This window comes from Taudactylus pleione, unplaced genomic scaffold (genome assembly GCF_031769625.1).
Source record: "Taudactylus pleione unplaced genomic scaffold, aTauple2 ptg000179l, whole genome shotgun sequence".
Taxonomy (NCBI): domain Eukaryota; kingdom Metazoa; phylum Chordata; class Amphibia; order Anura; family Myobatrachidae; genus Taudactylus; species Taudactylus pleione.
In genome coordinates this window covers 11,497,262-11,509,701 of record NW_028284581.1, presented here as the reverse complement: position 1 = coordinate 11,509,701, position 12,440 = coordinate 11,497,262, and the positions used below count along the sequence as shown (strand labels likewise).

The following is a 12,440-nucleotide window of genomic DNA, read 5'->3' as shown; positions in this document are numbered from 1 at the left end:
GCTGAATTTGCGCACAACGCATCATACCATTCTTCTATGAACCAAACTCCTTTCTTCATTGTGTATGGTCTTCATCCCAGGGTCCCTGAGTTCCGAAGTTTACCCGCCTTTGATGTACCAGCTGTGGATGCCACTATACAGAACTTTGCTTCAGTTTGGGCTCAGGTGCGAGATGCTCTCATGAAAACTTCTGTGCGGTACAAGGACCAGGCTGATAGGAAATGAAGAAAAGTTCCTCAGATGCGGGCCGGGGATCAAGTATGGCTTTCTACCCGCAACCTTCGCCTCAGGGTACCATCCATGAAGTTCGCCCCCTGGTTTATTGGACCATACTCCATTACAGAAATAATCAATCCAGTCTCCTATCATCTTCAGCTCCCGTATTATTTGAAAATTCCTAATTCATTTCATATATCTCTCCTCAGGCCATTGGTTCTGAATAAATTTCTCAGCATTCTCCCTGTTCCCCACAGGATCCAAACTGAAAAAGGGGTGGAATTTGAGGTGTCTCAGATTCTGGGTTCTTGTATCCGTCATGGTCATCTGCAATACCTGCTTGATTGGAGACGGTATGGTCTGGAAGAGCGTTGTTGGACCAGAGCTGAGGACATCCACGCTCCCAAACTCATCAGCAAATTCCACTTGGCTCATCCTGAAAAGCCTGGAAGGTATCCTGAGGCCACCCATAAGGAGGGGGGTACTGTCATGACCAGGGTTTCGCGGCGTAGAGGTTTGCGGTCCTTACCGGTGAGGGCACTGTGGCGCGGTCCTTCTGTTGGGGGAGCTAGCATGTGGAGACTGGCATTGGCTGTACGCAGAGGTCCTGGCATGGGTAAGTCTAGCGTCATCTCTGTGTCACAGGTGTCTGGGCACCGCCATGTTGTCTTTGGCCATGTGACATAGCAGGCTAATTGTCTGTAGGTCACCTGTTCTCTCTGGCCTATCACGTTCTGCTACTGGGTACTTAAGGGTGTTTGGAGCTCCCTGTAGTTGTCAGTGCAACGCGTTCACAGCGTAGCTGTGAGAGAGACTTCTCTACGCTCCTGAGACCTAGACTTGTGTTCCGGTGCTAGCTCCAGCTCCTTGTCGGCCTCTGGCTCCCTGCATAGCCCGCACCACTCTGCCTTGCTTACTGCTGAGATCAGCCCTGCACCTTCCACCAGACTCACTCCTGCCTGAACTTGTTTCCTCAGTCAACCCATCACAGCATTTCCGGATTTCCATTTCAGCCTGCATCACCTCATAACTGGATATCCCCTTCAGCCACTATTCAGCAAACCAGAAATCCCACTTCACTCTCACAGTTTATCTGGATTCATCTCTGTCACTGATCTGGACATTCGTTACTCCCATTTACTAAAGCTCCCTTCAGCCACATATATCAGCTTGCTTATTACTGGACTTTAGTTCATCATTATTCATGTCTTCTAACAGTCACATTAAACAACCCACCTTTCAGTTTAAACCTGTATCTGCTCCTGCTTCCACCCAGGGTCCACAACAAATACAGACTCTGACAACAAGGAACCATTAGCTTTTATGTTTCTAATGATGGTACATGTTGCTACGCATGTGAATTTGCATTTTAGTACACTTTAAAAAAAAGTTTACTGTAGGAAATCTGGGCCTGATTCAGAACCGCTCGTAAGCGGCCGCTCGTTCGTTCCGAGCGATGTTCGCACATCTGCGCATGCGTATGGGTCATAATGCGCATGCGCCAACCAGTCAGTGCAGTCGGAAATCGTGTGTTCTCAAAATAGCGAGTGCCTGCTAATTTGAGTGACAGGATGAGGCGTTTGTGGGTGGTAACAGGGGAAGGTGCTTGAAAACGGGGAGTGGTGATCCGAACGCAGGCGTGCCAAACGGTCAAAATGGGCGTTTTAAGGGTGTGCATACTTAACAAAGTAGCGTCATCGGCCACGTCACTTGGTTGTCTCTTAGCCTGAACTGTTTGCATGATTGCGGTAGGAAAACCCAACCACAAGCACTGCGAGCAGTTCAGACGCCTTTCGATGTACTCGATTAATCTAATAAATAGCGGAGATGACGTATGATGCGAACGGCCAGGGGGCGTCTTTACAAACTAGCGAGTGCATGTTTCGTTCGCTCGCTCAGACATAGAGGCGTCAACAGACCACAAAGAGCGAGCGCTCAATTTAAATAGCTGGCCCCTTTTTCTGAACGAGCGAGCGCAAATAGCGTCCAGCTCTGAATCAGGCCCTCTATACATTATATACTTTGCAATAATATTATTTGAAAATATTGTCTTTACCTATGTTTCATAATAAACAAAGCACATAATTATTGTGTTACTCTGGGTTAAGTCAATTAAAAGCAATTACATTGATCATTACAAACATTGGGCCTGATTCAGACCCACTCGCGAGCGGCTGTCCGCTCGCAAGTGGGTCGATGTTATGGACTGAGCATGCGCACGACGGAGGGAGCTCCGTCGTGCGCATGCGCCAGACGCGACGAGCGAAGGAAAGTCCTTCGCTCGTTGTGTCCGATCAAAGGGGGCGTGCTGTCAATGTTGATTGACAGCACGCCCCCTTTGGTGGGCGTGCCGGGGGCGTGCCTCCCTGACGGGGGCGTTCCCACGGGAACGCCTCCCGTCAGAAGCCGGCCCACTGACATCACTAGTGATGTCAGTGGGAGTGATTTTGGCTCTGATAGAGCCAAAATCACTCCGGAGCTTGCGGTTGAAAACCTCAACCGCAGGCTCCGGCTCGCAAATTCGATGGTCGCGATGGTCTCGACCATCGCGACCATCACAATGCACGCTCGTATAGCCTGTGGGTGGTGACCCACAGCTATACGAGCGTCCAGGAGGACGCTCCATGAAAATGGAGCCCGGCCCTCATTCAGAGCGTGCGCTCTGCTCAGAGCGTACGGCTCTGAATGAGGGCCATTGTATTTAAAATGTCCCTATTATGTCATAGATATCATAGAGTAGTCTAAGTAATCTGATAACCCTGATTGCTAAACTGCAAAATGAACGGCACATACAATGACCATTATGTATTAGTATAATGAAATCACATAGCCTTAATAATAGTGTTATAATTCTTTTCATCTTAGATAAACCATGAAGGACCACCGTGTGTACACAAGTTACAGTGACTGAAATTGTAATTGTGCCAGTACACGTTCCATTGACCTTATTTGATTGCAAGGTCTGATTTTAGTTTCTCAGTCTAGATAATCTTCTGGAATGTATTTATTTATATGGTTACCAGAGGAACTGCAATATCCCAGGGACTTGTTTTATCCACCAAATAATGGGAGGTAATTAGGAAGGTCGTTGTAGTTAAGACTAGAGATGTGATGTTTTCTGCTACTAGGGAAACTTACACCACAGCTGCAAGTACACATTCCCTTTAGGCATTTCAGCTCCCTAGGAACTGTAGGTTACACATTGGGGAATAAAGGCACTTAAATACCAGTTTGCAGTGTACTGTAAACAAGACATTAGCTGAGCATTTTATAACCAGCACATATACAGGGCAGTAACTGAAAGTAAGTGTATAAAGGGAATGCTTGTGTATATATATATATATATATATATATATATATATCTGCAATGTAGAACAAACGAGGGATGCACTCACCATATCATCTTAAAATCTTCTAGTGTTTATTCAGAGCATAGCAGCATATAAATCAACCAAAAGTGGACAAAAGTCATATTGTAGCTGGCAAAACACATAGTAGTAATAATAATAGTAATAATATGGTAATACTAAAATGTGATCATTTATTTGTATTAATAAGCACTTAATAGGTAACAAAAAGATGATTGAAGGAACTATACTATGTTGTATGGTGCTCCATTGCTTCTTAGCAGCATACAGTATAGCCCCATGTACATTCTTATCCAGCATGCCCATGTCAATAGCTTGTAGCCTCCATTAAAATCTGATGCCATATAGTTACTTTTTTCCAATTAACTCCAGGCACCAGTAAGAGTTCTCCTAGCAGCTTGCATTCATTATCTAGTGACAGCGCTCCAGGTATTTTAGGCGGCGATTGGATCCCCTGCCTCCTGCTGAGATTGTACTATTACTTCTAGATTAGCGGTCGGGATCTATACGACAATTTTTTTTGAATGTTTGGTTTATTCAATCTCTTTGCATTCTGTAATGGACTTCTCTAGCATGTATATGGCATGTATTTTCCAAATATGGTCATTATAAAAATGTGTCTGTTTTGGTTACATCAGTTTTGCTCTGTAAATTACATGATACATTACATATTAAATGATGCAACAGTTTAGGTTGTTGATGTTCAGTGATTATCACTTGCTGCTTTACTCATTGAGCCTGATATTTTTTGTATAAACAGGCGTATGTATGTGTCTGACAATACCAGTATATAAACATTCTATAGTAATGCTGTGGTTTTGCTAACAGAGACATGAACGACACACTAAATCTACTGGAGGTTCCACTGATGCTGTAGATAATCTCATATCTCCTCAACCACCGAAGGGAAAGAAAACGACAGAGTCTCAAATAATTACTAAACCTCTCCGAGTGATACAGACAAGAAAAATGAACAACAACATCATCTACCATGAGACTGGTGAGTAATTAACTCCGTTGAATTACATCATTTCCATACTGGATTGACCCTTAAATGTTTAAACTGTGTATTAATATTCATGATAAAGATTCGTAATGGTGTTTTTTACTGGTATGTTTTCTTATGTGGCATCTACTAAAACTGGGCTGCCCACTGGTCTGTAGGCTTGCCAAGTACTCTAATGCCTTTTGTATTCCATCTACTATAAACTACATTTTTAGATACAATGCAGCTTTCAAGAATGTAAATATAATTAAAAATTGTGAAAAGTCCAGTTTGACACAGAGTAATATTAAATATAAAACTAAAATGGTTGTTTTTTATACTGTAGATGACCCCATGATATGTAAACTAATGCACAATAGGCAGTTCCTGTAACCCACTGCAACTAATTCATTTTTAAGAACTATTTTATAGTGCAGTTTAGAAAGTAAAGCAATTATTCAATTGGTTGTTGTAGATTATCATGTAATTACTGCATAGCAACAAGTCCCATTTCTTCCAACCAAGTTGTCATTCATTTAGGACTAGGGGTAGGTCATCACCATTCAGGACTGCTCAATCATTTGGAAAATGGTAGGGAATTGAATATTAAATAGGATTACAACTCTTTATTGTTATACATATTTCAAATTAAAACATTTTTGTGCAGTTTGACAGCATCAATCAATTTCCTTAAAGGATCACTAACCTAGATACAAATAATGTATCCCCCTCTTACTATGGAGAACAGACAGAAGTCTTGCAGAGACACTGCACATTCTCAGTAGTGCACTTGGGATTTAGCAGTGACGCATCTCCGAAAGTGCCCGGCTTGTAACGAAGTGCCACAGAGCAATACGCTCCCCTTCCAACAAAAAAAAACTTTTCAAATTTTGCATCAACTGAATGGTTTTTTTGTTGTTGTTGTTTGTTTGTTTAGATATTTTATTTCTTTCTGACTAATTAAAGGCACTACATTTTATGGTGTATCATCGGTCCCTGAAGCTCTACCTTAGACACGACGAGTATCTCTAAAGGGCGTGATTAAATCACATGGAGACAAACCTGCTTTAAAACTTTAATTGCAGTAGGCAGAAAATAACAATAAAAAATAAACCCTGCTCATTAGCACACTGACTTGTTACCGAAACTCTTTACTGTGTTGGGCAATTAGTCTGTGTACAATGTGAGTTTGACACAAATAAAAGAAAGTGACTGCTGCCTGGAGCCATTTCAGCTATAATAAATATAAAACAAAAAACAAAATAAAAAGACTGCTTGTCTAATGGCCTAGCTTTATTTCTATACTTTTACCATTTGATTATTTAATTATTTTGCGGTATGATGCTATTTTATATACTTTTAAAAAAAATAATCTTATTCTTTAAAGAACAATGGGCCTGATTCAGAGCCGTTCGCTATTTGCGGTCGTTCGTTCAAAAACAAGGGGTGGCTATTCAAATGATCAGTTCGCAAATTGCAGTCTGTTCACACCTCTAAGTCTGAATGAGCGAGCAAAACATACGCTCGTTTATTTGTTAAAAACGCCCCCTGGCCGCACGCACCATACGTCTTGTCCGCTATTTATTAGATTAATCGAGTACATTGACCAGCGTATGAACTGCTCGCTATTCTTGTGGTTGGTTTTTGCTACCACAATCTTGCGAGCAGTTCTGGCTATAAAATAACCCAGTGACGTGGTCAATGACGCTGCTGTATTAATTATGCACACCCATAAAACGCCCGTTTTGACCTTTAAGCACGCCTGCGTTCGGATCTCCACTCCCCATTTTCAAGCACCTTCCCCTGTTACCACCCACATACGCCTCATTCTGTCACTCAAAATAGCAGGCATTCGCTATATTGCGAGCACATGAATTTCGGCCGCACTGACTGGTTCGCGCATGCGTATAACGATCCGTACCCATGCGCAGATGTGCGAACATCGCTCGGAACGAGCGTACTGCCGCTAGCGAGTGGCTCTGAATGAGGGCCAATATCCTATGACAAAAAAAAAAATGCTATCTCCTTTAATATCAGAATGAATAATTATAAAGAATAAAGTGTTTTGTGTTGGTCACAAGGGTAAAATAGTATTTGTTAATCATTTTAAGTTCTAGCGCTTACGTCTACAATTGTAAGAAATTGAGTTTGTTTGTTCGCAGCTGTCTCTCTGGACACCTGAATAAATTCAAAGCCATTTTTTAGAACTCACATTTCTTCTTTGTTAGTATATTTTATCTACTTAAGCTCTTGTGTTGTAACCTTACATATCCCTGATATATATTGTCAGCCTAAACATTTTATTCCATCTACTAGAAGTCATTTTTGTAGTGTCTGTTGCAGTGCACATGGGAGTATTCATAACACTAAGGACCTCATTCAGAGCCGCTCGTAAAATGCGAGCGCTCGCTCTGAATGAGGGCGGCCGCATGTCAAAAATGATACGGCCTCCTGGCCGCTCGCTAGGCTGTGGGTTACCACCCACAGCCTTATCGAGTGATCAGGTTGATGGTCGCGATGATCGAGACCATCGCGACTATCGGGGCTTGCGATGAGACCCTTGAGGTAGGGTCTCGTCTGCCGCAAGCCCCAGAGAGCTTTCGGCTCTAATAGAGCCGGAAGCTCTCCCACTGACATCACTGGTGATGTCAGTGGGGCCGCCCACAAACGGCAAGCGTTCGCTTGGGAACGGCTCCGTTTGTGAAACCACCCCCCTACCACGCCTACAAAACGGGGCGAGCTGTCGATCAACATCGACAGCCGCCCCTTTTGTAGTGAACTCCGGAGCGAGAGAATTTCTCTCTCGCTCCGGGGCTTGCGCACGCGCAGTGCGGCCACTGCAATTGCACACAGCCAAACATCGACCCGTTTGCGAGCACTCAGGCGCTTGCGAGCGGGCCTGATTGAGGTCCTAAATCTGCACCCCTCAATGTCTCTTCTCTTTTCACTTTGTAATTGTTCCTGACAGTATGTGAGTATGTTATTTTTTTTTTTCACAAATTCTATATGTTTGGTTTCCATTACATTATTTCTGAGAAGCGAAAGTATTTAATAATATTAACAGGGGAGCCAGAACGATTTTATGTTTGGGGGGGGGGAGCAACATGAAATAGTTCTGCCTCTGCCCTCCCTTTCCCCTCTCTTCCCCTCCCCTCTCTCTTGCCTAAGGCTATGGAAGGTGATCTATCCACTACCCTTACCTAAGCGGCGGTCACGGGCTGCACAGCCCGTGCACCTCACGGAGGAGGAAGTGTAATGTGCAGTGTTTTAACTTAAAGACCGGCACATTACACCTCTGCCTCCATGTGGTGTAGGGGCTGTGCACTGTGCAGCCTATTACTATAAAGCACAGCCCCTGACAGTCCACGGCCGCCGCTCATTTGAAATGTTTGGGGAGTGAGAGCCCTCCCTTGCCCCCCCATTTCGAACGCCCATGAATATTAATAAGAGTTGTCAGAAGTTGGCTAAATATACTTTTGTATTATGTCTGATTATAAATTTAGACCTAGATTTGTGTGAACAGATATGGCCACACTCACCTATGCTCAAATCACTCCAAATAGCCCCATGTGCAGAGCCGGCCTAGCCAATTTGGTGCCCAAGGCAAAATATTGACTGGTGCCCCCTAGCAGATAATCCCACCAGCAATCTAAGTGTTTATACGCAGATGTAGTTATATTGGCGGCAGAAGGGATGTCGGCCGTCGATATACCGACGCCAGAATCCCGCCGCCCAGCATAATGCCGACACCGATATTCCGAAGGAGATCAGTATGCTGGTGTTGGCATCCAGAACGCAGGACTCCCGAACATCCAGACCTGGGTAAGTATGTTAGTTTCCCCGGGGCGGTTAGGTTTAGACACCCCCGGGGGGAGATTGGGGATAGGCAACCCCCAGGGAGGATTATGGTTAGGCTACGGGAAGGGAGGGTTAGGGTTAGGCACCACTGGGGGGGAGGATAGGGGTAGGCACCCCCCCAGGAGGGATAGGTTTAGGGTGTGGGAAGGGGGGATTAGGGTTAGGCACCACTGGGGAAAGTTAGGGTTAGGCACCACCAAGGGAGGTTTAGGGTTGTGGGGGGTGGAGGTTTGGGTTCTTATAGTACCATAACATACCGATCTCAATGTATATATATATGTATATATATATATATATATATATATATATGTGTGTGTGTGTGTGTGTGTGCAAAATCAGATGGCACTGAGGAACCCCCAGCAATAAGAACGCTGACTCAGCTACTTGCATCAGTGTTTTAGAGTGTGTCCTCTTTTAACTGGGGGTTCCAATGAGTGCCATCCAATTTTACACCTTACTTTCATTTTATAGTAAAGGCACCTGGGCATGCTGCATAATTTGAATCAAGGAAGTGCTGGGCATTATTGAAGAGTAAAGACAAAATAAAAAAATAACCAGAAGACACCAATGCAGAGTGACTGGCGAGGGTTAGAAGTAAGTAGCAAGCCACGACATAGAGAATTCTTAAATAAAGAAATAAATATATATATATATATATATATATATCAAAATGTCCAAGTCCCTGGCACTCATGTCAATAACTATTCTATTTGTTCACACGCCCTCCGAGGAGCATGTAGCACCAACAACAAGTTGCAGTGAATGGCGGCACTTAGCGTCTCCAGTGATATAAGTTACTGTTTATTATCCTTGATAACAGGCAGGTGCCTGAAAGCGTTGGTAACAAATAGTAACTTCTTCCACTGGAGACACTGTGATGCCATTTACTGCAGCTATACATATATATATGTGTGTGTACATATTATTATTAATAATATTATAATATAATATTATTAATATTATTAATGTAATATAATATTATTAGACACATATATACACACATACACACACACATATATATATATATATATTACACATATACATACATATAAAATATATATATTTATATATAGACACATACATATATATATATATATATATATATATAATACACACACACACACATATATATATATATATATATATATATATACTAGGGATGAGCGGGTTCGGTTCCCTGAGAACCTAACCCACCCGAACTTCGAGGATCCGGGGCGATCTGAGCCCAAGCTCGGATCTCCCTGTCTGCCCCGGATCCCTCTCCCGAGGCAAAACCTCGAGATCTGCTGTCGGATCTCGAGGTTTTGCCTCGAGCGGCCATTTTAAAAAAAATGCCTTTGCCTTTAATGGGCAAAGTGCTGATTGGCTGACAGAGCCGTCTGTCACGGCTCTCAGCCAATCAGCATTATGGTGCTCATTTGCATGTAGCACGGACTCGTGAGATCCGTGCTACATGCATCTGTGTGACTGACAGTGACACAGAGCACAGATGGATCAGTGAGACCCGTCTGTGCTGCTGTGTATTTCAATGACACAGATGCATGCACGGACCAGGAGATCCATGCTACTTGCATCTGTGTCATTGTCACAGAGCACTGAAGGGTCCGTGAGACCCGTCTGTGCTGCTGTGGTAAAAAAAAAAAAAAAACCTGTGTAAAAAAAGAAAAAAATGGCGTGCCCCCCCCCCAAAAAAGAGCAACCAGCCCCGGGCATTAGTGACCCATTGCTGGGTGTGCTTAAATACAGGGGACAAACGACATAGGGGTCCCCTGTACTTAAGCACAACCAGCACCGGGCTAGTCAGAACCAGCGCTGGTTGCCAAAATACGGGGGACAAACGACGTAGGGTTCCCCCGTATTCTGCGCAACCAGCTCTGGGCTCTGATCCGGTCCTGGTTCTGGAAATACAGGGGATAAAAATTAGTAGGGTTCCCCTGTATGTTCCAGAACCAGCACTGGACTTTTTCTAGCGGGGGGCTGATGCCACAGCCAGGGGAGCCCTTTCACCGGGCCCCGCAGCCGCAGCATCAGCCCTGACCGCTAGTCAGCCCAGGCCGGGGATCCCTGGAGAGCTGGGGACCCCCCCAATAAAGGGGTCACCCTCTCCAGGGCACCCCAGGCCCAGGCTGATAGCCCGGGGCTATCCCCGCCACCCCTGGTGGCGGTGGGTGGCGGGTTGATTGTGTGGTGTGGTGTAAATAAAGAATATCAAACATTGTCTTTACAAGTAGAACTGCAAGTCCCAGCAAGCCTGCCCCGCATGCTGGTACTTGGAGAACCACAAGTACCAGCATGCAGGGCATTAAGGGCCCACTAGTACCTGTAGTTCACCTGTAAAAAAATGTTTAAAAAAAACACAGGACACACACACCGTGACAGTATAAGTTTATTAAACATACATACACACACACACACACATGTACACATACTCACCTATGTAACCTGTAGCATCGGTCCACTTGTCCGGTAAAGTATCCATAGGGGACCTGTGAAAAAAAACATACTCACCATCTCCTATGCGAGGTTCTGTCCTCTTCGTTCCAAAGTAGGCATCCCCGGACTAGGCAAAAAAAAAAAACGAAAACGCGATCCACGAACTTAGTACCGTTCTATAGAACGGTACTTTCCGAATGAGAGCTTAGCGGCGGGGTATCACCATGGAAACCCCGCTGCTAAGCGTTCATTGGCTGAGAGAGGTCATCTCCCGTCTCTCAGCCAATGAACGGCTCCCTCCATTGTAGTCAATGGTGGGAGCCGCAAGGTTATTAAAGTTTACCCTGCGGCTCCCACCATTGACTACAATGGAGGGAGCAGTTCATTGGCTGAGAGACGGGAGATGACCTCTCTCAGCCAATGAACGCTTAGCAGCGGGGTTTCCCCTGGCTGTGGCATCAGCCCCCCGCTAGAAAAAGTCCAGTGCTGGTTCTGGAACATACAGGGGAACCGTACTATTTTTTTTCCCCTGTATTTCCAGAACCAGGACCGGATCAGAGCCCAGAGCTGGTTGCGCAGAATACGGGGGACCCCTACGTCGTTTGTCCCCCGTATTTTGGCAACCAGCGCTGGTTCTGACTAGCCCGGTGCTGGTTGTGCTTAAGTACAGGGGACCCCTACGTCTTTTGTCCCCTGTATTTAAGCACACCCAGCACTGGGTTACTAATGCCCGGGGCTGGTTGCTCTTTTTTGGGGGGGTGCACGCCATTTTTTTCTTTTTTTACACAGGTTTTTTTTTTTTTTTTTACCACAGCAGCACAGACGGGTCTCACGGACCTGTCATTGCTCTGTGCCAATCACACAGATGCATGTAGCACGGATCTCCCGGGTTCGTGCTACATGCAAATGGGCACCATAACGCTGATTGGCTTCCTGTCTGCCACTGCAGTGCCACTCCTAGATGGTCCACGTGTTTGTGCCGCCCACTTGTGTCGCTTAGCATAGTCATCCAGCTACCTCGGTGCAACCTTTTGGCCTAAAAACAATATTGTGAGGTGTGAGGTGTTCAGAATAGAGTGGAAATGAGTGGAAATTAATGTTATTGGGGTTATTAATAGCGTAGGAACAAAAAAAGGCCCATTTTATGTGATTTTAGCGTTTTTTTTTATTTTTTAAGAAAAAATCCAGATCCAAAACACAAAACCCAGAACCCAAAAAACGGAAGGGTGGTTTTGGCAAAACCAATCCAGATCCAAAACACGAAGAAAGATCCAGATCCAAAACCAAAACACGAAAAGTGGCCGGTGCACACCCCTAATATATACACATAGGACCCAGTGCCTTCTGATTCAAATTGAATTAATTAAAAAATAACTGTACTGACTGTTTTACTTTTCCTACCTGCCAGACTCTGCAGGTTCCTCCATGTTGAGGCTGGGCTGTGGCTGTGTCCTTCCTCCCTCCCGCCTCCTCCTTCCCTGCAGCCTGTGCACCAGCCAGTCACTGAGCAGCTTCACATGCTATTCGACAGCTGAGTCGTCGCTCAGCTGCCCAGCACTTCTCTGCGGCGCTGGCGGCCG

The 12,440-nt window shown here is 44.8% G+C and overlaps 1 protein-coding gene across 3 annotated transcripts in view; it reads left to right on the top strand.

The window, feature by feature from the left end:
- DCDC2 (doublecortin domain containing 2) overlaps positions 1-12,440 on the top strand; it is a 253,246-nt gene that overhangs the window by 109,066 nt on the left and 131,740 nt on the right. For all 3 annotated transcript variants that reach the window (XM_088475855.1, XM_088475856.1, XM_088475854.1), the window contains one exon: positions 4,413-4,584. In XM_088475855.1, the coding sequence (XP_088331981.1) occupies positions 4,413-4,584 (172 nt within the window). The remainder of the gene's footprint in view (positions 1-4,412; positions 4,585-12,440) is intronic.